The sequence below is a fragment of the Quercus robur genome, chromosome 11, assembly GCF_932294415.1.
Source record: "Quercus robur chromosome 11, dhQueRobu3.1, whole genome shotgun sequence".
In the NCBI taxonomy this organism is placed as follows: Eukaryota; Viridiplantae; Streptophyta; class Magnoliopsida; order Fagales; family Fagaceae; genus Quercus; species Quercus robur.
This window is the reverse complement of record NC_065544.1, coordinates 47,958,752-47,983,654: the sequence shown is the minus strand read 5'-3', so window position 1 is coordinate 47,983,654 and position 24,903 is coordinate 47,958,752. Positions and strand designations below refer to the sequence as shown.

At 36.3% G+C, this 24,903-nt stretch overlaps 3 protein-coding genes and 2 long non-coding RNA genes across 11 annotated transcripts in view; 4 read left to right on the top strand and 1 right to left on the bottom strand.

Moving 5' to 3' along the window:
• Positions 1-24,903, top strand: part of LOC126706898 (putative disease resistance protein At1g50180) — an 88,310-nt gene that overhangs the window by 22,889 nt on the left and 40,518 nt on the right. The gene's annotated exons all lie outside the window — the stretch shown is intronic.
• LOC126706894 (pentatricopeptide repeat-containing protein MRL1, chloroplastic) overlaps positions 4,538-24,903 on the top strand; it is a 79,038-nt gene continuing 58,672 nt past the window's right edge. The window contains exon 1 of the mRNA XM_050406468.1: positions 4,538-4,867. Coding sequence (XP_050262425.1) covers positions 4,553-4,867 — 315 coding nt within the window. The 5' untranslated portion in view covers positions 4,538-4,552. The remainder of the gene's footprint in view (positions 4,868-24,903) is intronic.
• Positions 5,564-9,533, bottom strand: LOC126706899 (uncharacterized). Of its 3 annotated transcripts, XR_007648753.1 has the most exons (4): positions 7,957-8,982; positions 7,652-7,877; positions 6,488-7,550; positions 5,564-6,328 (listed from the first exon to the last, which is right to left on the bottom strand). XR_007648753.1 is itself a non-coding variant. In XM_050406480.1 (3 exons), the coding sequence occupies exons 2-3, from the start codon at positions 6,818-6,820 to the stop codon at positions 5,789-5,791; spliced, it is 873 nt and encodes a 290-aa protein (XP_050262437.1). In that variant the 5' UTR covers positions 6,821-6,822; positions 9,254-9,533; the 3' UTR covers positions 5,564-5,788. The 3 variants fall into 3 exon arrangements, 2 of the variants coding, with proteins under 2 accessions (XP_050262437.1, XP_050262438.1); XM_050406480.1 differs by lacking the exons at positions 7,652-7,877; positions 7,957-8,982 and adding an exon at positions 9,254-9,533 and having other exon boundaries at positions 6,488-6,822; XM_050406481.1 differs by lacking the exons at positions 7,652-7,877; positions 7,957-8,982 and having other exon boundaries at positions 6,488-7,098.
• Positions 16,565-17,374, top strand: LOC126706906 (uncharacterized). Its single transcript, XR_007648755.1, has 2 exons — positions 16,565-16,681; positions 17,062-17,374. It is a non-coding gene; the product is annotated as an uncharacterized LOC126706906 (long non-coding RNA).
• On the top strand, positions 22,433-23,236 carry LOC126706908 (uncharacterized). Its single transcript, XR_007648756.1, has 2 exons — positions 22,433-22,545; positions 22,924-23,236. It is a non-coding gene; the product is annotated as an uncharacterized LOC126706908 (long non-coding RNA).

The window sequence follows — 24,903 nt, the reverse complement described above, 5'->3', positions numbered from 1 at the left end:
GGAGAGCCGTCATCTCCATCATCCATGGTAATACCGGACAAGTCCAACTCTGGGAAGGCCAACACGACTTGCTGAAGGCAATCATCGAACCCAGTGCCATAATACCTGGCACATAAGTCAATGAAAGACTGCGACGCTTTAAAGTCTCTGATCGCGTCAGCCCCCGCCGTCTGCAACTTTTCGCCTAGATCCGTCACCTCTTCCTGAAGCTTGTCATTCTGGCGGCTGACCTCCGTCAGCTTCTCCCTAACTTCCTTCAGCTCCTGGTTCAGGGTACGGACGGCTTCCTTATACTGAGCTTGCTGATTCAACAGATTTGTGTTGTGTTTACGAACTCGGGTGACGACTCCCTCCTTCACAGCACAACGGTCTTGAAGGGCCTTGACGCGCACCAAGGCCTAAGAAGAGAACATATCTGTCAGTCAAAGTCTACCAAAGCAAAATAAAATTAGTTCAACCAAAACTGTAATAAGCATACCCTGGTGAGATCGAAGAGGGCTGACGCCCCTAAATCCTCCATCCCCACCTGATCACAAGGCTCTATGTCCGTCGGTTTTATTAGGGACTCAACCTCCCCAACTGCATAGTCCTTATGGGTCAGGAGGTGGCAGGGACCCTCGCTGACGGGACCAGTAGAAGTCATCACCCCCTTTCCCGTGCCATGGCTAGGCTTCGGAGGGGATTTTTCCTTCACTGGTTCGTCTCCAGGAGTGACGGCAGCCTTTTTTGAGGGACGGCTGTCACTCCCGTTGGGCTTCCTCTTCGTCACCTTAGTGACGGCCTTGGGGGTTGACGTGGCCTCCCCCCTGCCTCCTTAGCCCTCCTCTCTTCCTTTTGACGAGCTGCGGCAGCCCTTATCCTTTGTTTCGCGGATTCCATCTCTACAATACAAAAAAGACAGTTAGAGCAAGGGACGGAGGAATAAAACTGACGGGGTAAATAAAAATCTACTCACGTCAACGTGCAAACTCTTCCAACCTTCGAGCTGCCGCTGACGGCTCGGGACCCCCACAGTATAAGTGAATGGTGTCGAGGGTGATCAAATCCCTACACTTACGGTCTTCCAAAGGGATTTCCAGAATCCGTTGGATGAACTCCTCTTGTTCGTCGGTTATGTGGGGACGGGTATAGGCTGAAAAGGCAAAAGCAAGTGTTAGTAGCGTCACTTCAAAAACAGAAGGAATATAGTTGACGGGATCAACCTGAATCCCTGACAAAGGCCCAGGTGTTGTCAAAATAGCCGCAGGACATCGTCGCCCACTCCTCCTGACGGCAAACCCAATCCGTCCCTTCAACGAAAAAATACCTACTCTTCCAGTTCCTATTGGAATCTGGCATGTCTGACACAAGCCTTAAACCTTTTTCCCTGGCATTGAAGTGATATGTCCCCTTAGACGAGGCAATATGGTGGGGCCTATAACAATAAAAAAATTCGCCTAACATAAGCTGACGGTGTCCTCCACTAAGACTGCCCCACAGGATTTCAGCTCCTAAGAAAGTCCTCCAGGCGTTTGGGGCAATTTGGGTGACGGATAAGCCCAGGAAGTTAGTAAGTTGACGGTGTAGAGCCGTCAACGGCAACCTAAGGCCCGTAGCAAACATGGCATCATACATGCCAACGTCAGCGGTCCTCCCAGAGTAACACCTCTCATTCTCTCTAGGGAGACGGATCGAGATATGGTCTGGGATTTGGTAACGAATACGCAACTCCCTAAAAACCTTATCACTTATCCTAGGCAAAAATTTGTTAACGGCCCAATCCTCAGGGAGAATGAAGGGACGGTTATCTCTGGGACCCTCCGAGGTTCCTTCACTGGATCCCTCATCTCCGTCACTATCGTCTCCGTCAACGTCTATTTCATCCCCGTTGTTTCCATCCCCTCCTTCCTCATCCTTATCTCCCTCAGCAAAACTCTCATCACCGTCAGGAGATTGGGCCAACGTCTCTCTCTCTGACGGAAGGGAAAAGTCCTCTGACTCATTTCCAGAACCAAAGGCCTCGTCGTAGCCCGCTCCTTCGCGGACTGACGACTCTTCACACGACGCGTCACTTGACATCTGACTACCTACAAGTGACGGATTCAATCTAAGTACCTAGACTGACGTCCTCACTAATGAGGCAAAAATAAAATAAAAAAAGAAAGAGGAGATGAAAACTTACTGGTATGATGGCCTTTTGGATGGCTTTAAAGACAGCGACGGATAAGCTGACGGAAGTAAAGCTGGCGAAAAATGGGCGACGGTCTCTCTCTCCAAGATTAGCAGGGTTGAAATAGAGGAAAATGAGAGGGAGGTGCTGTTTATATATGGGATAAAAGGGCGCGGAAGACGAACCAACGCCTCGTCAAAAGCAAAGCCAATAAAAACGAGCCACCTGTCCAAAGCATTAAATACACGGTGGCTCGAGGAGACCCATGTGAGCAATATCCTCGCCTCTTTGGAAAATAACATAATCAACTCCATAACCCGTCAGTATAAAGACTGACGGAGGTATGGAGTAGGGGGCAACTGATAAGGATAAAATAAGTAAAAGACAAGGGTGACGGTACATATTTTGCCGTCAGCCTATCTAACAAACTGATGGCGATATGAAGTGAAGGAACTCCACATACAGACGGTACCATAAAGCTGAAGGTCATCCTGAAGCTAATGGTACGTAACCTGAAGGCACAACATAGACTGATGGCATCCGTCAGTGAATGCTTGATAACCACGTTTGCGTGTATAAGTAAATGACTTGCTCTCCACATTTCATGAAATTTAAGAAGGATTCCTATATGGAAAGGATCCCGCAAAATACGCCCAAGGAGACTCCTATAAGGAAAAGACTTCTACTCCAAGGAAAAAGGGGGGGGGGGGAAGCCCTACTACTATAAAAACCATGCACCCTCACGAACCAAGGTACGCATAATTTACCCTCTCTAGCACTCTAGAGCAATGAGAATAATTCTGACTTGACCTTCGGAGGGTATTTGGCCGGTACCACACCGGTACTCTCTGCTAGGTCCTTTCTTTTTCGTTGTGCAGGTGCTATTCGTAGCGCGCGAGGACTGTGTGGCTTACTGGTGGTATTTTCAGCATCATCAAATATGGACCATGAACTGACCTTCAATGAAACAGATATTCTCCTTTAAGTTATTAAGTACTCTAAATTTAGTTGAACATAATCTTTTCACCATTGTCTAACAATTTAGTTTGCATAACATAACAAAGCCTTGACTCACTTTTGAGTCCCGTACTAAGGCATATAAATAAACAATACATTGATGTGTAGAAATGAAAATTAAAAAGGAAAAAAAAAAGTACTTTTATTTTTTTTTGAAATTGAATCCACTTTTATTTTAGTCACTAAAATTTTTAAAGTTCATTTTGAATTCTAAACCTAAATTATGTATTAACTTAGTCCTTCCAGAATTTTAGCTTTGTAATTTTTTGTTTATGTGTCAAAATTCAACAAAGTCACACGACTTTTAAAAAACTTCAAACATACTAAATCAGTTATTCCATAATGAAACCGTCATAATTCTTGCTTATATGGTCAAATTCCACAAAGTCACTTAGTCACATGACTTATTAGGATGGGCATTGTCTATTACACACAACATACACATTTTAGTTTTTGAACTAAAATTATGACCACCTAAAGTCACTGTTTCAATTCAAAAATTAAATTTTTTGTATGCACAATGTGTGAACTAATAATTACGATATTATGATATGACTACGAAATGACTAATTAGTTATGTTCAACAAAATAAAAAAGAAACTTTCAATTTTAGAAGCTCAGTTTTTCACTTTTAGCTCATGTACAGCTTTTTAAAACCTTTACTTTTCTTACTTTTTTTAAGTACAAGTATACTTTAGTATACTTTAAGTGAAAATTTTCAACAAAATGCTAAATAAACTGTTCCTAAATAGTCAAATAAGTGTTCGATTGAGAATTGCTTATTTTCAGTAGTTTATTTGCATAATATGAGACAAAAAGCTAAAAACTAGCTTATTTTTAAAAGCCATTCACTCCCTTCTCTTATTAGTCTGGATGGAAGATGTACTATGAACCTGTATTCTATGCTGATTTTAATAGCCTCCCTTAATGAATAAGAACTGACTTTCTTCTATAAAAAAAATCATATATATAAAAAAGTTTAAGCTTGTATTATTTGAAATAAAATTAAGACAAAAAGTAGTATGGAAGCTAAAGTAATTGATTATTTAAACATAAAGTTTGCTGGTTTTGACATAGACACTAAAATAGAACTTAACATTTTTGGAGCGAATGATATATTTTCATGTAAAAAAAAAAAATTAGTATAAAAAGTTTAAAACGATATATATATATATATATATATATATATATATATATATATATATAAGAAAAAAAGAACAACAATTGACAAACACCGTTAGAAAGCAATCACAATGACACGTCAGCAGCAACTGAATGAGCAAAAGCCATCTCTGTTTCTCTCCCTCGGTCTTTCACTCACTCCCACATCCTCTTCTTCTTCTTCTTCTTCCTCTATCCTCACTTCTCTCTCTCTCTGACATTCTAATGGACTTGACTCTCTCTTCGAATCCCCAAACCCTAACCCTAATCTCAATTACTCCTTTCTCCTCTTCCTTTTCCTCCAAGCTCCGTTCGATCCGCAGAGAATTCCTCGGTTCCACACAAACTCTCAGGCCACTTCGCTCCCGAACTAACCACCGAAGAAGAAAGCTAGGCCTTCTTCAATTCCAGTCCCCGAAATTTCTCGTACGAGCTTCTCTCGATTCTCGCTCCGTCCTCGTCGTGGTTGCCGTAGTCACTTTCTCCGCCGTCTCCGTCTTCTTCCTCAATCGCTATAGAAGAAAGAACAACGATAGCGAGGTCCGTCAACTATGAATTATATATAGCTTTGAATTCTTTGTCTTAACTAATTTATCATATACTACAAAAAATTGATATATGTAATTATTGAAGAAGCTCCCAAATGTTTATGTTTGCAACACTTTTAGTGAAGGAGCTGGAACTTTGGATACTGAAGATGTAAATCAGTGATTGTTAAAAGTAAAAAGATAGAATATTTAATAAAAATTACCTAGTTGCGTTTTTTCTATTAACAGTATTATGTGACAAAACTGATTAAGTTGCCACCTATATGACAAAGCTGGTGCAATTAAGGGTGTGTTTGGTTGCTGGAAAACGTTTTCCGGAAAATACATATTTTCCGGAAATGCTAATTTCCGGAAAAGGAAAATGTATTCGGGTGTTTGGCTGTCTCGGAAATCGTTTTACGGAAAATCAATTCCGGTGTTTGATTCGTCCAAATATTTTACGGAAATCGTTTTACGGAAAATTAATTCCGGTGTTTGGTTCGTCCAAATATTTTACGGAAAATAATTTACGGAAAATACTTTACGGAAAACGTTTTCCCATGTTTGGTTCGGAAAATACTTTACGGAAAATAATTTGGATCATTTTACGGAAAATGATCTAGAATCTGGCCCTAAAAAATCGTCCATCCTTGAATGATATATGCATGGAATTGGAGAAGATCAATGCTATATTTTGCTCTTATAGATAAAATTGAAGAACCTGCATTCCCTATACATATCTGTAACAATACAAAAATTGCAGCACATTTGGTTCAACATCAAACATAATCATTCGAAATACATAATTTGGGCAATTGTATCGTCCCAATAATACAAAAGAGTACATATATAATACATTGATACGTCAATATTAATACTACAATGTCTAGTTAATTCCTAAATCTACCATCACAGTCAACATGAAATAAGCAAATCAAATTTGTGAGAAAAAATAACCATCTAACCACAACTTCCTCAACCTAGCATTCTTTGCTAAAAATCCACGTGCCGTCTTCTCATTCTCACAAAGATGGTCGAAGGCAGTAGCGAGCATATCTTCGCTATATCCATCCGCCATCATAGCCATTACCTCATTATACAAAGTTGTGTAATCTACCGGGCCCCGATTAATTTCTTTTAGAGCGACAGCTATTTCCTTCAGCTGACCAGACAGATCAGTCAGCACACTATCATCAGCAGTAGAAGCTGCACGCCCTCTTTTGCGGGACTTGGAAATTCCCGACCCAGTGGTGGATGATTCATTTACGTTCTTCCCCTTTTCAACCACACATTCATCCACATTATCTGCCACAAACTCTGCACTATCCCCATTATCCCCATTATCTGGCTCATTTTCGATATCCACTCCAGACTTAGCAAAGGCACCTGTGGCTGTATCCTTCCCCACCACAATCGCTAATTCATCGTAAAACTCAATTTTTTTGTTCAGATACTCGGCATGCTTCCGATGTGCCTATAAGGGAGAAAAGAACGTATATAATAATGCAATAATAACTTCACTCATAAATTCAATATAAAAGACTTTGCAATAACAATGACACTATAAATTTCATATAACATGCAAAAACATATATTATTATCTATATTAAGAAAACATAGTTAGAAGCCATACCATAACTTCTTCTTGGTAGGTTTTAGCGTCACACGTTATCATTTTCAGATTTTCGTCCCAACCGAATCCACTCTTCTTTCTAAGCTCTTGAATAGTTGCCCACATGGACCTTAAAGTCCGCATCCGGTTCTCCACAAATACAGGGTGGCACTCAACCCCGAAATGGGCCGTTATCTCCTTCGCTACAAGAGCAAAGGAGCCGGCCCTAAAAGTATTAGAGGGCTTATTGCCCTTTCCAGCCTCCTCTGTTAATATCTTTAGCATCATCTCATGCATAGGTGGCAGCCACCTAAATTGCTTGCTGCCGCTAACTTTTTCCTTACCCTTTGACATTACTACATACGAAAATAGTATAGTGAGAGTAGCATTCAGTAATTACACTCGGAACATGAATAACAAATCAAACACACATACAACCACGCTTATGAATGTGCACAATAGAACGGAACATGCTAACTATGGAAATGACAATGTAATACCATCAAATAACAATGTAATGCTAAAAATACTTTTTCATTACATCACCAAAAGTCTATATTACATACATTGTCTTTAAAAAAAAACAAAAAGAAAAAACACATTACAATCATAAAAATCTAAATAAAGTACTACTCTCCACTCCTGATATAATCAGACCACATGGCTTGACATATCTCATCTCTCTTAGCATTCCATGATCTACTATCTTCGACGGACTCCCGACGAGACTGTGTTTCTTCTTGGTGGTCACTAAGCTCTACTTGGTTCATTGCATCTTCCATAATATGGTCATTTGGTTCAACCCCCATAATGTGATTATGAACCACACAACACGCTAACACTACTTTCACTTGGGTTGGGAAAGACCAATATGGTTCTGCATCCAACACTCGAAAACGTTTTTTCACCACTCCAAACCCTCGCTCAATGGTAGTTCTCAATGAAGAGTGTCGGAGATTGAACAATTCTTGCGCATTCTCAGGAGGACGATCACTAAACTCTTTCAAGTGATATCGTACACTCCGATACGGTGACAATATTCCATTTTTATTACCATACCCAGCATCACCAAGATAAAATTTACCTACATATATTAAAAAAAAAACCAAATCACTACTATGTTTAGGAAAACACATAATATTTATTAAACTAACAAACCAAAAGGGTGAAGTAATCGTGTAATACCATTGGGAATTGAAAATCCCCCTGGCCTAGCAAATGCATCATTTAATACACGTGAATCATGTGCACTGCCTTCCCATCCAGCCAACACATAAGTGAACTTTAAGTCGAAACTAATGGCAGCTAACACATTTTGCGTGGTTCCATCTTTGCGACCACGAAATCTTCCTTGTATTTCAGGTGGCACAGATGCACGAACATGTGTACCATCTATTGCTCCAACACAATCCTAATTTTTGACAAACATAATGGTTTAAAATTACATAAATCTTCACAATTTACAAAAACACACAAGTCGCAATATTTACCTTAAAATATGGGTAAAACCTTCTGCTATTCCTTATCTCTGGAGGTGTATCTTCGCTACGCAGTCTTATTAGAGCTCTATATAATTTCAGGACCCCCCTAAGGACAACTTTGAAGTATCTATGAACAGTCTCAGTTGATCTATAGATCCGACCACCCATTACACGAAACCTCACATTATGACCAATAATGTGCAAGAAAATGAACACTTGCTCCGTAACAGACATGTGAACAGTCGGACGTACGTGCTCCCCCTCAGTGAGGGCGTGACATAAGTGGTGGAAAGCTATAGGCTTCATCCTAAGTTGATTCACACAATGTCTCTCACTTCCATGCAAAACACTATTTATGTATTCCTCTCTCTCGGCGGCATGGTTAACATAAGGCGCCCTAGGCAGATCTCTACGTCTACGTCGTAATTTCTTTAACAATGCAACCCCCACAAGGAGGACAGATGCAACTGATGCAAGAATTGCGGCTTTGGTTTTTTTCTTCATCTAACAAAATCACAAACATTGTAGTCTAAGAGATATGTAAACAAGTATGCTATTCATTACACCATAAATAAAATCAGCCACAAACATATAACATCCAAACCATCACATTGCATTCTATTTACACTATAACAATACCATCACATTGCATTCTACACAGAACCCAACTAACCAAATTCTAATAAAAATCACAGCAAAAACCAATCATGCATAACCAGTCAAGCCCCAAAAGAGCTTACAAAAAAATTCAAACCACAAAGCAATTGGGAATAACCTGCAATCAGAAAAGCCCCAAAATTGATATATGCATCACCCATAAATACACAGTTTCATAAACCAATCATTACATTTCATATGCATAATCCACAAATACACAGTTTAATCAACAATGGATAATTGAAAAAATTAATAAACCTGCAATCAGAAAAGTCCCAAAATTGATATATGCATCACCCATAAATACACAATTTCATAAACCAATCATTACATTTCATATGCATAATCCACAAATACACAGTTTAATCAACAATGGATAATTGAAAAAATTAATAAACCTGCAATCAGAAAAGTCCCAAAATTTTGATATACATTACCAACAAATACACAGTTATAAACAATGTATAATACAAAAATTAATATTCATCAAAAAAAAAAAAATACGAAAATTAATAAATAAAAACATGTAAAAAATTATATAAATATTTATATAAATAAACTGTTAGTATTTTATAGTGTGGATCGGATGTGAGTGGATCGGTGAGGTGAGTGGATCGGTGAGGTGAGTTTGAGCAGTGCATTTTCTCACCGTGGGTCTGCGGCGTTTGGCGCGGTGGTCGTCTGGCAGAGCTCGGCGTGACCGGTGTGAGGTAGATCGGAGCTCGGCGTGAAGGGTGGCTCTCGTGCTTTCTGTGTTTGGTTGGCCGGATCGGAGCTCTGGGTGGCTGGATCGATCGGCGTGGTCGGATCGTTGGCTGTCGTTGAAGCTATAAGCTTCGCTCGTTGGCCGGATCGGACTTCGTTGGCTTCGATCTCGCTCTCGCACTTCTCGTTGGCTTCGATCGACTTCGTTGGCGTCGATCTCGATCGTTGGCGGCGAGCTATTCCGCGCTTCGATCTCGTTAGACGGCGTCGATCTCGTTCGTTGGCGTCAATCTATTCCGCACGATCTCTCTCTCTCGTTCGATTGTTTTTTTTTTTTTTGTTCTTTCTCTCTCGCTTATGTTTGCTGTTCTCTGTTTTTTCTCTCTCTCTCTCTGCATTTTGCAAGCCACGGAAATGAAATGAAGTGAAAATGAGGGCAGAATTTCATTTCCGTGGTCAAGGCTTCAAATTCTGGTCAACAGGAAAACGATTTCCGGAAAATAATATTTTCCTCCAGAGCCAAACGCCCTATTTTCCAGAAAACGATTTCCTGAATTCGTTTGAAGCCGAATCAAACGCACCCTAAGAAATAGTGAATTTTCTTATTAAAAAAATAGTGAATTTTCCATTTAGAAAAAATAAAGAAATAGTGAATTTAGAGAGTGTTTGTTAGCTCAATTATAGTGAAGATTTTTTTTTTTTTTAAAGAAAAAAAAAACTTGTAAAGCTTCTTCTTATTAAATAAGGAACATTGATTCAAATCTCATCTACAATTAAAAAATAAAAAGTGGCTCAATTATAGCTATTTTTTCATTAGGTTCCTTTATCCAAAAGTGGCCTTCCTTTAGTTGATTCAGCATTGAAATATAATTGGGATTTCTATATATGGGTGTCTTCTGTGCTTGCTGTGGTTGCTTTATGCAATAACCATCCTTCTTTTCTATGTTGATTATTGGTGCTAAAGTCTCTAAATTTAGTGTTATCTGAATTAGCTCAGTGGCTTTTTTTGAACACTTGTAGTTTTAAAAAAAAAAAAAAATTGGCTACATTTTCAGTAGTCTCTTTTACACAACGGTGATTTAATTTGGGTTTAGAGTCATATTTTGTGTATCACAATTCTAACTAGTATGGAGATAAAACAATGATTCATATGAAAATGATTGTTCACCCCTCATGATCAATCACTATAACAAATTGTGGTCATAAAAAAAATAAAAAAGAAATAAAAATTAGGATTTTATCCTCGTAAAATAAAAAGTCGATGTACTAACATGAGCTCACTCTTTGTTGTTTATAGGGGTCAAGACATCCAAATTTTGTGTCATCCGAACTAGGACAAGATGTTATGAATTGGGTCTTTGAAGGTCAGATTGTAGGCTTAATTTGGAGAGCTACATGAGAGAACTGCCATGCTTTTGAGGATGAAGAGGCCCACGAGTTGATTTTCCAAACCACTACTTTGATTCATAAAGAGGCTCTTGTCACTAAAACAATATTACAGCAAACCTGTTTCTGATTTTCTCACATCTAGTGCTAATATTTCTTTGCATCGAGATGAACATGAAGTTAGAGGTTGTTCAGGGTTTTTTCTTTTCATACGTCACACAACGTGGTCTCATTACGCAAATTATGCCACGTCAACAAAAGGCTTGAACCAATGGAAAATAAAAAATGTCCCAGTTCATTCAAAGCTAAAGGAAAAGCCCAAAAAGTTTTTTTTTTTTTTTTTTTTGGGCCAATAATCTTCACATTCCAAAAGAATTGGGACTAAACATTTTTTTAATCGGAATGGGCTTGAGGGCCCATTATTTCTTGCTTCACAAGTTAGGCTTAAATACCCAAACTTCCTCACCAGACGAACTGGCCTTGAGGCTTTTGAGCAAAATTTTTGCGAAGCATTTTCTACACGAAATGCGGTTACAAACCCATAATCTCTTGCCTCATTAATTGGGTTCAAAGCAAAATCAAGTTTGGAAATTCATGGCTTCACTCTATTAAAGCCCAAACTGCTTCAGCTACACCAAATGGGCTACAAGAAGTTGAAGCTTCACTCAAGAAAGCCTTTTGGGCTATTCAGTTGGTCAAGCCCATATTCTAGCACCAGCCCAGTGAAGCCCATATTTCCTCAACAGACAAAGTGGATTGGATTCGTGGCTGGTTAGCTGGAGGAAACAACCAACAGTTGGACCAGTTACACTAGAAAAACAAAAAATGGAGGAGTTGATGTCATAGGTGTAGCCGTGTAGGACACATGTCCAAAGAAAAAAGACCTCTTTTCTATCCTCTCACTTGACAATTCCTTGGGAAGGCTAAAAGAGAAATTTTTGTTCTTGAAGTTTTAGAAAAGTTTGGGAAGCCTTGGCTAAAATAAAGTACACATTTGGTGACTAATTTAAGGAAGACTTTAAAAAAAAAGTTACCACTCTTAGCAAATAACTAGGAAGAACGGTAAAAAACTTATACTCAGTACCTCTCATGACTGCATTGCAAGTGAGAGGATATATATTGGAAATGAAAAGTGATGCCCTTGAATACTTTGTTATATTTTACTGCAAGAAAACACACAAGAAAAGGATAGAGTATTTACTATATTGTGTTTATCTATTATTAGTTTTTTCACATGAAAATATAATATTTTTTTTTTAATATTGAAATTCTGCTTACAAAATGAATTTTTTAGTAGTCACATAAATACCAACTACACTTTATGTAAATTTATATTGTTTTATGTAAATTAAAGATCATATAATTGTTCTTCTCAAAAAAAAAATCATATAATTGTCATATGTATAACCTATTTGAATCTAACACATTTCTAACTTGCGCCTAGTTTGATCCATACATAAGTGGATCGAACTAAAACTTATGCCACTTAATTTATTTAACTTGTGTCTAATGTTCAGGTATCAAGCACTACACAAATATGGCACTAATTCTAAGGTATATAGGCATGTGAGGTAGCTTTATGCCCATTGCCCGCTAGCAATGCACCTCATGTGTCACATAAACAATTTATATTTGTAAGACGATTATAAAGACTAAATTGAGAATGATTTTTCAGTTTTGAGAACCAAAATAGAAAAAGAAAAAAGAGGGAACAAATTAAAAATCAGCCAAAAATGAACGGACCAAAAAGGGTTTTTTTTTCCTTTTTTTTTTAAGGTAAAATCACCCATGGTGCAAAGGCTTCTTCTACTCTTGGACTCATAGAACACCACCAAAATATTTTCGTTGCTCTGCGTCTCCTCCAAAGTTGCCTCAATTTTTAAAGGGTAAATTTCCATTGCACAAACTTATCCAACATATCTGGCAGGTTAGGAATAAAGTGATTTTTGAAGGAGTAGAACCTGACCTTGTATCCCTTAAAATAGTGTTGGCAAGAATAGTAGCTGAGTACTTTGTCCTTAGCTATTCCTCCAAACTTCCTCTACCATTCTAGAAGGCATATTTCTTGGTCTTTGCCATCGCCAGGGACAATTAAAATTAATGTGGATGCAGCGGTAGGAACAGTTAACTCTGTGGTTGCATAGGTGGCTAGAGACTAGAGAGAAAGATTGGTATTTGCTTGTTCTAAAAGGGTAAACACCAGTTTTCCTCTCCATGCCGAAGCTAGCTGAAGCTTTGCAATGGGCAGTGTCGCTAGCTCCATCCCTCCCTTGTGAATAAGGCATAATAGAACGGAACCCACGAGGATGCATCCAAGCAATTCAAAATAACGGTCGTAACTTTCACTGGAAAGTTAAAAATATATTAGCAAAAATTGTTGTTTTGGCTAGAGCAATTCCTAGTTTCTCTTTTAGGTGCGTTCCAAGAGAGGCCAATAGAGGAGCCCATGTGTTAGCAAAATGGTCCTTTAAGACCAAGTTTGTTGGCCCTTCTGATTTTTGTGATTGCCCCCCTGTTTGTCTGATATTTTAAAGGGAGGAAGCTTTTTCTTTTGCTGCTGTGCAGCTTCCTGTTTGTTGGTTGGAATAATATTTTCAGTTCATTAAAAAAAAAAAAAAAACTCATCCAACATATACTACAAATTCCAATAGTCCAATTTTTATGCGTTGTGGTATTGTTCGGTTGGTCACGGACTCACAGTGCCTTACATTGTACTATTTGGGTAGTTTGTTTATCACAAAGTGGGGTAATTCTAGCGTACCCCCTTTTTTTTGGGGGGTATGGTACCCACTAGTAGGCAACCTGCTATACCAGGTTACCAAAACATCACATTTGATGGTACCATCATCACATTGTGTAGTACTAACATCACATATAACTGAACTTTTGTCACATTTGGTAGTTCTCTTATTTTTTCTCACATTTGATGGTACCATCCTCACATTGTGTAGTACCAACATCACATGTGATTGTACTTTTGTCACATTCTGTGATTTCCTTATTTTTTTTTTCTCACATTTGATGGTACCCTCCTCACATTGCGCAATACCAACATCACATGTGACTGTACTTTTGTCACATTTGGTGGTTCATTTATTCTTTCTCACATTTGATGGTACCATCCTCACATTGTGCAGTACCAACATCACATGTGATTGTATTTTTGTCACATTCGGTGGTTTCCTTATTTTTTTCTCACATTTGATGGTACCATCCTCACATCGTGCAGTACCAACATCACATATGACTGTATTTTTGTCACATTCGGTGGTTCCTTTATTTTTTCTCACATTTGATGGTACAATCCTCACATTATGCAGTACCAACATCACATGTAACTGTATTTTTGTCACATTCGATGGTTCCTTTATTTTTTTCTCCCATTTGATGGTACTATCCTCACATTGCGCAGTACCAACATTACATGTGACTGTACTTTTGTCACATTCGATGGTTCCCTTATTTTTTTTTTCCACATTTTATGGTACCATCCTCACATTACGTAGTACCAAGATCATATGTGATTGTATTTTTGTCACATTCGGTAGTTCCTATATTTTTTTTCTCACATTTGATGATACTATCCTCACATTGCGCAGTATCAACATCACATGTAACTGTACTTTTGTCACATTCGATGGTTCCCATATTTTTTTTCTCACATTTTATGGTACCATCCTTACATTACGTAGTACCAATATCTCATATGATTGTACTTTTGTCACATTCGGTGGTTTCCTTATTTTTTTTCTCACATTTTATATGGTACCATCCTCACATTGCGCAATATCAACATCATATGTGACTGTACTTTTGTCACATTCGGTGGATCTCTTATTTTTTCTCACATTTTATGATACCAGCCTCACATTGCGCAGTACCAACATTACATGTGACCGTACTTTTGTCACATTCGATGGTTCCTTTATTTTTTTTCTCACATTTTATGGTACCATCTTCACATTGAGCAGTACCAACATCACATGTAACTGTACTTTTGTCACATTCAATAATTTCCTTATTTTTTTCTTACATTTAATGGTACTATCCTCACATTATGCAACACTTGCATCACATGTCACTGCACTTTTATCACATTCCCTGATTGTCTTATTTTCTCTCACATTTAATGGTACTATCTTTACATTGAGTAGTACCACCATGCTGCGCTTTCGTAAAATAAAAAATGGATTCACATCCCATAGGTATTGCAATACCCCACAAATCCCAGCCATCCATTTAATCTAAAGACTCATTTACTTGACACCTCATCAGTCCAGGCTGGCAATCCGTGTGCTCAGCTCTTTGCCAATTCAATTTGCTCTCTCCTCACTGCTTCCTGCCTAAGCTTCTCATCAGATCCAAAAAAATTCAAAATATTTCTCTCTTCCACCAAACCTTTGTCTATGGCTGAATCTCCATGGCTATAGCTAGCAGCCACCAAATCCCTCACCACAACTGGTGATGCTTGCCGCTATGGCATTCTCCTCATCTCACTATTTCTCTCTCTCTCTCTCTCATTTGTGTTTCTCTGTTTTCTCCTTCTCTCAAGCCCAGTCGTGGCCAAGCTTCTGCTTACACTCACACCTATCGCCATTGGCGGTGCTTCTCATCGGCGTCACAACCACTGGTGGCCGCGAGTCCAGCTCTCTTATTCTTTATTTTCATTCTCTTTTATTTTTTTTTCTATTTTTTTTTTTTTTTTTTTGTCTTTTAGACAAGACTGAAACCCCTTTGACACTCATTTTGTTTCCTTTTTTTATTAGTTTGATGAATAACATTTTTTTTTTCAGTTTTGATTAGCTTGATGAATGGGTTTTCTTGTTTGGATTTCTGGCATTAGCAATAACTGTTATTATTGGCATTTTTAAAGCTGGTTTTTGGGTGGGCATTGAAGATGTTTGTTGACGTGCTTCATAGAGTTTTAGTTTATCTCTCTGTATTCTGCCTTTTTTTTTTTTGGATTTTTATGCTAAAACTGTGATGCTATGTGTATGGAAATTGGATTTTTTTTTTTTTATTAGCTTGATTAATGGGTTTTCTTGTTGAGTGTAAAGCTTGATGGTTTTGCTTGAGTTTGAAAATTGGGGCTTTGCAATATGGCCGAATCTGTTGTGATTGAATGAATATGGGTTTTCTTGTAATTGTTGTGTGTATGGGTCTCTTGGCTTTGGCATTTTGTAAATGTTGATACTAAATCAATGATTTTTTCCTCTGATCCAAATTTCTTTGCCTAAGAGTATCCATTTCTTATTCCTTAGTTTCTTTCACTGAAACAGAACTATGATTCTTAGCTTAATAATAATTTCTTAGTTTGAAGTTTGTCACAATGGATCAGTTTTTTCTCATTCCCTATGTTACTGCTGTGGTTTGAGTTGTGAAATGCACTGAAGATGTTTGAGAAAATATACCTACTGAAATCCAACTTATTTGGTCTTGGGTGTCTGTGTTTCCCTAGGTTATCAATTAAGTAGAGTGGTGTATGTGTTCGTTTTGACACTTTAATAATGATCTAAAATCTGGTTTATTTGATGGAAAACCAAATTGTGCAAGTATCTTTGTTAGTGGCTTTGTAATGAGAATGTTGTGCATCTGTCTCCTTAGGTTCTAATTAATTGGAGTAATACATGTGTTTTTGTCACATTTTTGAGCCTATAGAGTAAAAATATTTCATTTAAAGTCATAGTATCAAGAAATATGTAAATGTATGTAATTATTTGGCCTAATTAAACAGCCATGTGATGCATCAGTAAGTATTGGGCTATTGATTCACTTTTGGGCTATTGATGTGGTTTATATACTGTTCATACAATTAACAGCTCAGATGCACTGTTTATTTATTAATTTTTCAAAAAAAAAAAAATTTAGGCTGAAGTACTGATTAGTTTAGTTTTTGCAGATAAGCAAGGCACTTGCTGGAGCTGACAGAAAAGATCTGCTGAGAAAGTTGCCAAAATTTATATATGATGAGGAGAAAGCTTTGGAGGTGAGAAGCTGTTCCAGCATTTGCAATCCTTTAAATTATTCATTTTGTGTGTATGCATGTTTGTTAATGTGTTCAGCTTTGAAAATAAAGTCTTTTTGGTTACAAATAAAGGCCTACTTATGGTTGGTTGTCATAAGACAAACAAGAAAAATATAATGGTTCGTATCTATAAGTAAGCTTTATGAATTGTGCTTCAAGAAAAAAAATAAGAAAAAGAAACACTGTACAAATTGTTTGTGTTTACTTGTATTTTCATCCTCTTTTAACTATTATTGATATTGTTTTAGTTATCTTATATATATATATATATATATATATATATATATATATTTTAATGTTTGCAATGCATTGATATTGCATTGGTGGTGTGATGACTACAGAGAACCCGCAAAATATTAACGGAGAAGATTGCTCAGTTGAATTCAGCCATAAACGATGTTTCTGCTCAGCTTCATGGAGATGATGCCCCTAATGGAGCTGCAGTGATTTTAGATGAAGTTGGAGCTGCAATGTAACAGAATATTTGCTGTAATTGCCATATAAACCGTCACTACTTACGTGTTATTAGTACTGGAAAAACAATGTTTTGAATCCTTTATCCCTTTTAATTTTCTATTCGGTTAATAAATTCAAGTTGATTGTACTTATATAAAAAAATTACTAGAAATGATAGCAAAATATGATTTGTTTCACGGTAATTTTCTCTTAGTAGTAATTATTTATATTTAGGTACTAATTGTTCTCTCATATGCTATTCTCACATTCCTACAATAAGGTACTGTGGATTTTTTTTTTCACACAATCAGTAGCAGATTTTCCACCTGAGATTGCACACTTGAGCTTATGAATAGTGCAATGGTTTTAACTCTCCCTTTCCTTTTTCTTGTTTTGTATTAAAATAAATTTTCAAAGAATCCTTAGCTGCTAGTGCTTAACTTCAAGATGCAAGATGAGCTTCATATGTTAGTAGAAAAAAGCTTTCACGCTCAAGTGAATCATTTAAAAGCTTAAGACAATCATAGTTATAGTAATCTCCTAATTTTTGTATGACTTAGAAATTTGTCTTCAAATTCAAATTATAACATATCAAAACACTAAAATTGTGTAATTCACTCAAAAACTAAAATATTAATATCAGGTAAGAAGGGAAAAAAGAACATAAAAAATATACCACAAATCATTTTTTTTTTTTAGAGATAATTACAACATGCTTCTAACCTGCAGTTCGAACCCTTTTCTCCCTAGATCCCCAAACACTTTGTGCATGAGGAAGTGTCAATTCAGTTACAAGGCCTTTGGCAGATACCACAAATCATTAAATTAAAAAATTAAAATACAATATTACTTTTTGTCATCTATATAAATTTAAATTATGATTTCGAATAGGTACCCTCAACCAAACCTGTCTTTTCTCAATTTTATTAGGTGTGCCAAAATAGACAGAACGGTACCTTTGCCACGTTCAGTTGTACTTGTATTTTTTCTGACATTTAATGGTACCATCTTCAAATTGTGCAGTACCAAAAATCATATGTGACTGTACTTTTGTCACGTTTGGTGATTCAATTATTCTTTTCTTGCAAATGATGGTTCTATTATTACATTAGGTAGTACCACCATCACATTTGACCGTACTGTTCTCACATTCGGTGGTACTTTTGTCACATTCAATGATTCCCTTTTTTTTTTCTCACCAATTACCATAATACTGATGAAACCTAAAAAATGACCAAAATACCTTTAGAACCTAAAAAATGACAAAATAACCCTAAAACTTATATAATAAAAAAATAATAATAATAATAATAATAATAAAAACTACTTACCAAAAAAAACCCAAAATATGACTAAAATAACCATGAAAACTAAGAAATGACCAAAACACCCTTAAAGCAAACAAAATTGACCAAATAATCTTGAAACTTAAAAAATGACTGAAATTACCATAAAATCTAAAAGAAAATTACTAAAATAACCACGAAACTAAAATATAACCAAACTACCCTTAGAAAAGAAAATGACCATAATACCCTTACAAAAGAAAATGACCATAATGGTCCCTATACATAGGGTAAACACCAGTTTTCCTCTCCATGCCGAAGCTAGCTGAAGCTTTGCAATGGGCAGTGTCGCTAGCTCCATCCCTCCCTTGTGAATAAGGCATAATAGAACGGAACCCACAAGGATGCATCCAAGCAATTCAAAATAACGGTCGTAACTTTCACTGGAAAGTTAAAAATATATTAGCAAAAATTGTTGTTTTGGCTAGAGCAACTCCTAGTTTCTCTTTTAGGTGCGTTCCAAGAGAGGCCAATAGAGTAGCCCATGTGTTAGCAAAATGGTCCTTTAAGACCAAGTTTGTTGGCCCTTCTGATTTTTGTGATTGCCCCCCTGTTTGTCTGATATTTTAAAGGGAGGAAGCTTTTTCTTTTGCTGCTGTGCAGCTTCCTGTTTGTTGGTTGGAATAATATTTTCAGTTCATTAAAAAAAAAAAAAAAACTCATCCAACATATACTACAAATTCCAATAGTCCAATTTTTATGCGTTGTGGTATTGTTCGGTTGGTCACGGACTCACAGTGCCTTACATTGTACTATTTGGGTAGTTTGTTTATCACAAAGTGGGGTAATTCTAGCGTACCCCCTTTTTTTTGGGGGGTATGGTACCCACTAGTAGGCAACCTGCTATACCAGGTTACCAAAACATCACATTTGATGGTACCATCATCACATTGTGTAGTACTAACATCACATATAACTGAACTTTTGTCACATTTGGTAGTTCTCTTATTTTTTCTCACATTTGATGGTACCATCCTCACATTGTGTAGTACCAACATCACATGTGATTGTACTTTTGTCACATTCTGTGATTTCCTTATTTTTTTTTTCTCACATTTGATGGTACCCTCCTCACATTGCGCAATACCAACATCACATGTGACTGTACTTTTGTCACATTTGGTGGTTCATTTATTCTTTCTCACATTTGATGGTACCATCCTCACATTGTGCAGTACCAACATCACATGTGATTGTATTTTTGTCACATTCGGTGGTTTCCTTATTTTTTTCTCACATTTGATGGTACCATCCTCACATCGTGCAGTACCAACATCACATATGACTGTATTTTTGTCACATTCGGTGGTTCCTTTATTTTTTCTCACATTTGATGGTACAATCCTCACATTATGCAGTACCAACATCACATGTAACTGTATTTTTGTCACATTCGATGGTTCCTTTATTTTTTTCTCCCATTTGATGGTACTATCCTCACATTGCGCAGTACCAACATTACATGTGACTGTACTTTTGTCACATTCGATGGTTCCCTTATTTTTTTTTTCCACATTTTATGGTACCATCCTCACATTACGTAGTACCAAGATCATATGTGATTGTATTTTTGTCACATTCGGTAGTTCCTATATTTTTTTTCTCACATTTGATGATACTATCCTCACATTGCGCAGTATCAACATCACATGTAACTGTACTTTTGTCACATTCGATGGTTCCCATATTTTTTTTCTCACATTTTATGGTACCATCCTTACATTACGTAGTACCAATATCTCATATGATTGTACTTTTGTCACATTCGGTGGTTTCCTTATTTTTTTTCTCACATTTTATATGGTACCATCCTCACATTGCGCAATATCAACATCATATGTGACTGTACTTTTGTCACATTCGGTGGATCTCTTATTTTTTCTCACATTTTATGATACCAGCCTCACATTGCGCAGTACCAACATTACATGTGACCGTACTTTTGTCACATTCGATGGTTCCTTTATTTTTTTTCTCACATTTTATGGTACCATCTTCACATTGAGCAGTACCAACATCACATGTAACTGTACTTTTGTCACATTCAATAATTTCCTTATTTTTTTCTTACATTTAATGGTACTATCCTCACATTATGCAACACTTGCATCACATGTCACTGCACTTTTATCACATTCCCTGATTGTCTTATTTTCTCTCACATTTAATGGTACTATCTTTACATTGAGTAGTACCACCATGCTGCGCTTTCGTAAAATAAAAAATGGATTCACATCCCATAGGTATTGCAATACCCCACAAATCCCAGCCATCCATTTAATCTAAAGACTCATTTACTTGACACCTCATCAGTCCAGGCTGGCAATCCGTGTGCTCAGCTCTTTGCCAATTCAATTTGCTCTCTCCTCACTGCTTCCTGCCTAAGCTTCTCATCAGATCCAAAAAAATTCAAAATATTTCTCTCTTCCACCAAACCTTTGTCTATGGCTGAATCTCCATGGCTATAGCTAGCAGCCACCAAATCCCTCACCACAACTGGTGATGCTTGCCGCTATGGCATTCTCCTCATCTCACTATTTCTCTCTCTCTCTCTCTCATTTGTGTTTCTCTGTTTTCTCCTTCTCTCAAGCCCAGTCGTGGCCAAGCTTCTGCTTACACTCACACCTATCGCCATTGGCGGTGCTTCTCATCGGCGTCACAACCACTGGTGGCCGCGAGTCCAGCTCTCTTATTCTTTATTTTCATTCTCTTTTATTTTTTTTTCTATTTTTTTTTTTTTTTTTTGTCTTTTAGACAAGACTGAAACCCCTTTGACACTCATTTTGTTTCCTTTTTTTATTAGTTTGATGAATAACATTTTTTTTTTCAGTTTTGATTAGCTTGATGAATGGGTTTTCTTGTTTGGATTTCTGGCATTAGCAATAACTGTTATTATTGGCATTTTTAAAGCTGGTTTTTGGGTGGGCATTGAAGATGTTTGTTGACGTGCTTCATAGAGTTTTAGTTTATCTCTCTGTATTCTGCCTTTTTTTTTTTTGGATTTTTATGCTAAAACTGTGATGCTATGTGTATGGAAATTGGATTTTTTTTTTTTTATTAGCTTGATTAATGGGTTTTCTTGTTGAGTGTAAAGCTTGATGGTTTTGCTTGAGTTTGAAAATTGGGGCTTTGCAATATGGCCGAATCTGTTGTGATTGAATGAATATGGGTTTTCTTGTAATTGTTGTGTGTATGGGTCTCTTGGCTTTGGCATTTTGTAAATGTTGATACTAAATCAATGATTTTTTCCTCTGATCCAAATTTCTTTGCCTAAGAGTATCCATTTCTTATTCCTTAGTTTCTTTCACTGAAACAGAACTATGATTCTTAGCTTAATAATAATTTCTTAGTTTGAAGTTTGTCACAATGGATCAGTTTTTTCTCATTCCCTATGTTACTGCTGTGGTTTGAGTTGTGAAATGCACTGAAGATGTTTGAGAAAATATACCTACTGAAATCCAACTTATTTGGTCTTGGGTGTCTGTGTTTCCCTAGGTTATCAATTAAGTAGAGTGGTGTATGTGTTCGTTTTGACACTTTAATAATGATCTAAAATCTGGTTTATTTGATGGAAAACCAAATTGTGCAAGTATCTTTGTTAGTGGCTTTGTAATGAGAATGTTGTGCATCTGTCTCCTTAGGTTCTAATTAATTGGAGTAATACATGTGTTTTTGTCACATTTTTGAGCCTATAGAGTAAAAATATTTCATTTAAAGTCATAGTATCAAGAAATATGTAAATGTATGTAATTATTTGGCCTAATTAAACAGCCATGTGATGCATCAGTAAGTATTGGGCTATTGATTCACTTTTGGGCTATTGATGTGGTTTATATACTGTTCATACAATTAACAGCTCAGATGCACTGTTTATTTATTAATTTTTCAAAAAAAAAAAAATTTAGGCTGAAGTACTGATTAGTTTAGTTTTTGCAGATAAGCAAGGCACTTGCTGGAGCTGACAGAAAAGATCTGCTGAGAAAGTTGCCAAAATTTATATATGATGAGGAGAAAGCTTTGGAGGTGAGAAGCTGTTCCAGCATTTGCAATCCTTTAAATTATTCATTTTGTGTGTATGCATGTTTGTTAATGTGTTCAGCTTTGAAAATAAAGTCTTTTTGGTTACAAATAAAGGCCTACTTATGGTTGGTTGTCATAAGACAAACAAGAAAAATATAATGGTTCGTATCTATAAGTAAGCTTTATGAATTGTGCTTCAAGAAAAAAAATAAGAAAAAGAAACACTGTACAAATTGTTTGTGTTTACTTGTATTTTCATCCTCTTTTAACTATTATTGATATTGTTTTAGTTATCTTATATATATATATATATATATATATATATATATATTTTAATGTTTGCAATGCATTGATATTGCATTGGTGGTGTGATGACTACAGAGAACCCGCAAAATATTAACGGAGAAGATTGCTCAGTTGAATTCAGCCATAAACGATGTTTCTGCTCAGCTTCATGGAGATGATGCCCCTAATGGAGCTGCAGTGATTTTAGATGAAGTTGGAGCTGCAATGTAACAGAATATTTGCTGTAATTGCCATATAAACCGTCACTACTTACGTGTTATTAGTACTGGAAAAACAATGTTTTGAATCCTTTATCCCTTTTAATTTTCTATTCGGTTAATAAATTCAAGTTGATTGTACTTATATAAAAAAATTACTAGAAATGATAGCAAAATATGATTTGTTTCACGGTAATTTTCTCTTAGTAGTAATTATTTATATTTAGGTACTAATTGTTCTCTCATATGCTATTCTCACATTCCTACAATAAGGTACTGTGGATTTTTTTTTTCACACAATCAGTAGCAGATTTTCCACCTGAGATTGCACACTTGAGCTTATGAATAGTGCAATGGTTTTAACTCTCCCTTTCCTTTTTCTTGTTTTGTATTAAAATAAATTTTCAAAGAATCCTTAGCTGCTAGTGCTTAACTTCAAGATGCAAGATGAGCTTCATATGTTAGTAGAAAAAAGCTTTCACGCTCAAGTGAATCATTTAAAAGCTTAAGACAATCATAGTTATAGTAATCTCCTAATTTTTGTATGACTTAGAAATTTGTCTTCAAATTCAAATTATAACATATCAAAACACTAAAATTGTGTAATTCACTCAAAAACTAAAATATTAATATCAGGTAAGAAGGGAAAAAAGAACATAAAAAATATACCACAAATCATTTTTTTTTTTTAGAGATAATTACAACATGCTTCTAACCTGCAGTTCGAACCCTTTTCTCCCTAGATCCCCAAACACTTTGTGCATGAGGAAGTGTCAATTCAGTTACAAGGCCTTTGGCAGATACCACAAATCATTAAATTAAAAAATTAAAATACAATATTACTTTTTGTCATCTATATAAATTTAAATTATGATTTCGAATAGGTACCCTCAACCAAACCTGTCTTTTCTCAATTTTATTAGGTGTGCCAAAATAGACAGAACGGTACCTTTGCCACGTTCAGTTGTACTTGTATTTTTTCTGACATTTAATGGTACCATCTTCAAATTGTGCAGTACCAAAAATCATATGTGACTGTACTTTTGTCACGTTTGGTGATTCAATTATTCTTTTCTTGCAAATGATGGTTCTATTATTACATTAGGTAGTACCACCATCACATTTGACCGTACTGTTCTCACATTCGGTGGTACTTTTGTCACATTCAATGATTCCCTTTTTTTTTTCTCACCAATTACCATAATACTGATGAAACCTAAAAAATGACCAAAATACCTTTAGAACCTAAAAAATGACAAAATAACCCTAAAACTTATATAATAAAAAAATAATAATAATAATAATAATAATAAAAACTACTTACCAAAAAAAACCCAAAATATGACTAAAATAACCATGAAAACTAAGAAATGACCAAAACACCCTTAAAGCAAACAAAATTGACCAAATAATCTTGAAACTTAAAAAATGACTGAAATTACCATAAAATCTAAAAGAAAATTACTAAAATAACCACGAAACTAAAATATAACCAAACTACCCTTAGAAAAGAAAATGACCATAATACCCTTACAAAAGAAAATGACCATAATGGTCCCTATACATAGGGTAAACACCAGTTTTCCTCTCCATGCCGAAGCTAGCTGAAGCTTTGCAATGGGCAGTGTCGCTAGCTCCATCCCTCCCTTGTGAATAAGGCATAATAGAACGGAACCCACAAGGATGCATCCAAGCAATTCAAAATAACGGTCGTAACTTTCACTGGAAAGTTAAAAATATATTAGCAAAAATTGTTGTTTTGGCTAGAGCAACTCCTAGTTTCTCTTTTAGGTGCGTTCCAAGAGAGGCCAATAGAGTAGCCCATGTGTTAGCAAAATGGTCCTTTAAGACCAAGTTT

Coding starts and splice junctions, on each gene's coding strand:
- LOC126706899 (XM_050406480.1), bottom strand. CDS start 6,820: ATGTCAAAGGGTAAGGAAAAAGTTAGCGGCAGCAAGCAATTTAGGTGG. Junction 6,329..6,487: donor CCTACCAAGAAGAAGTTATG/GTATGGCTTCTA, acceptor TCTCCCTTATAG/GCACATCGGAAGCATGCCGA.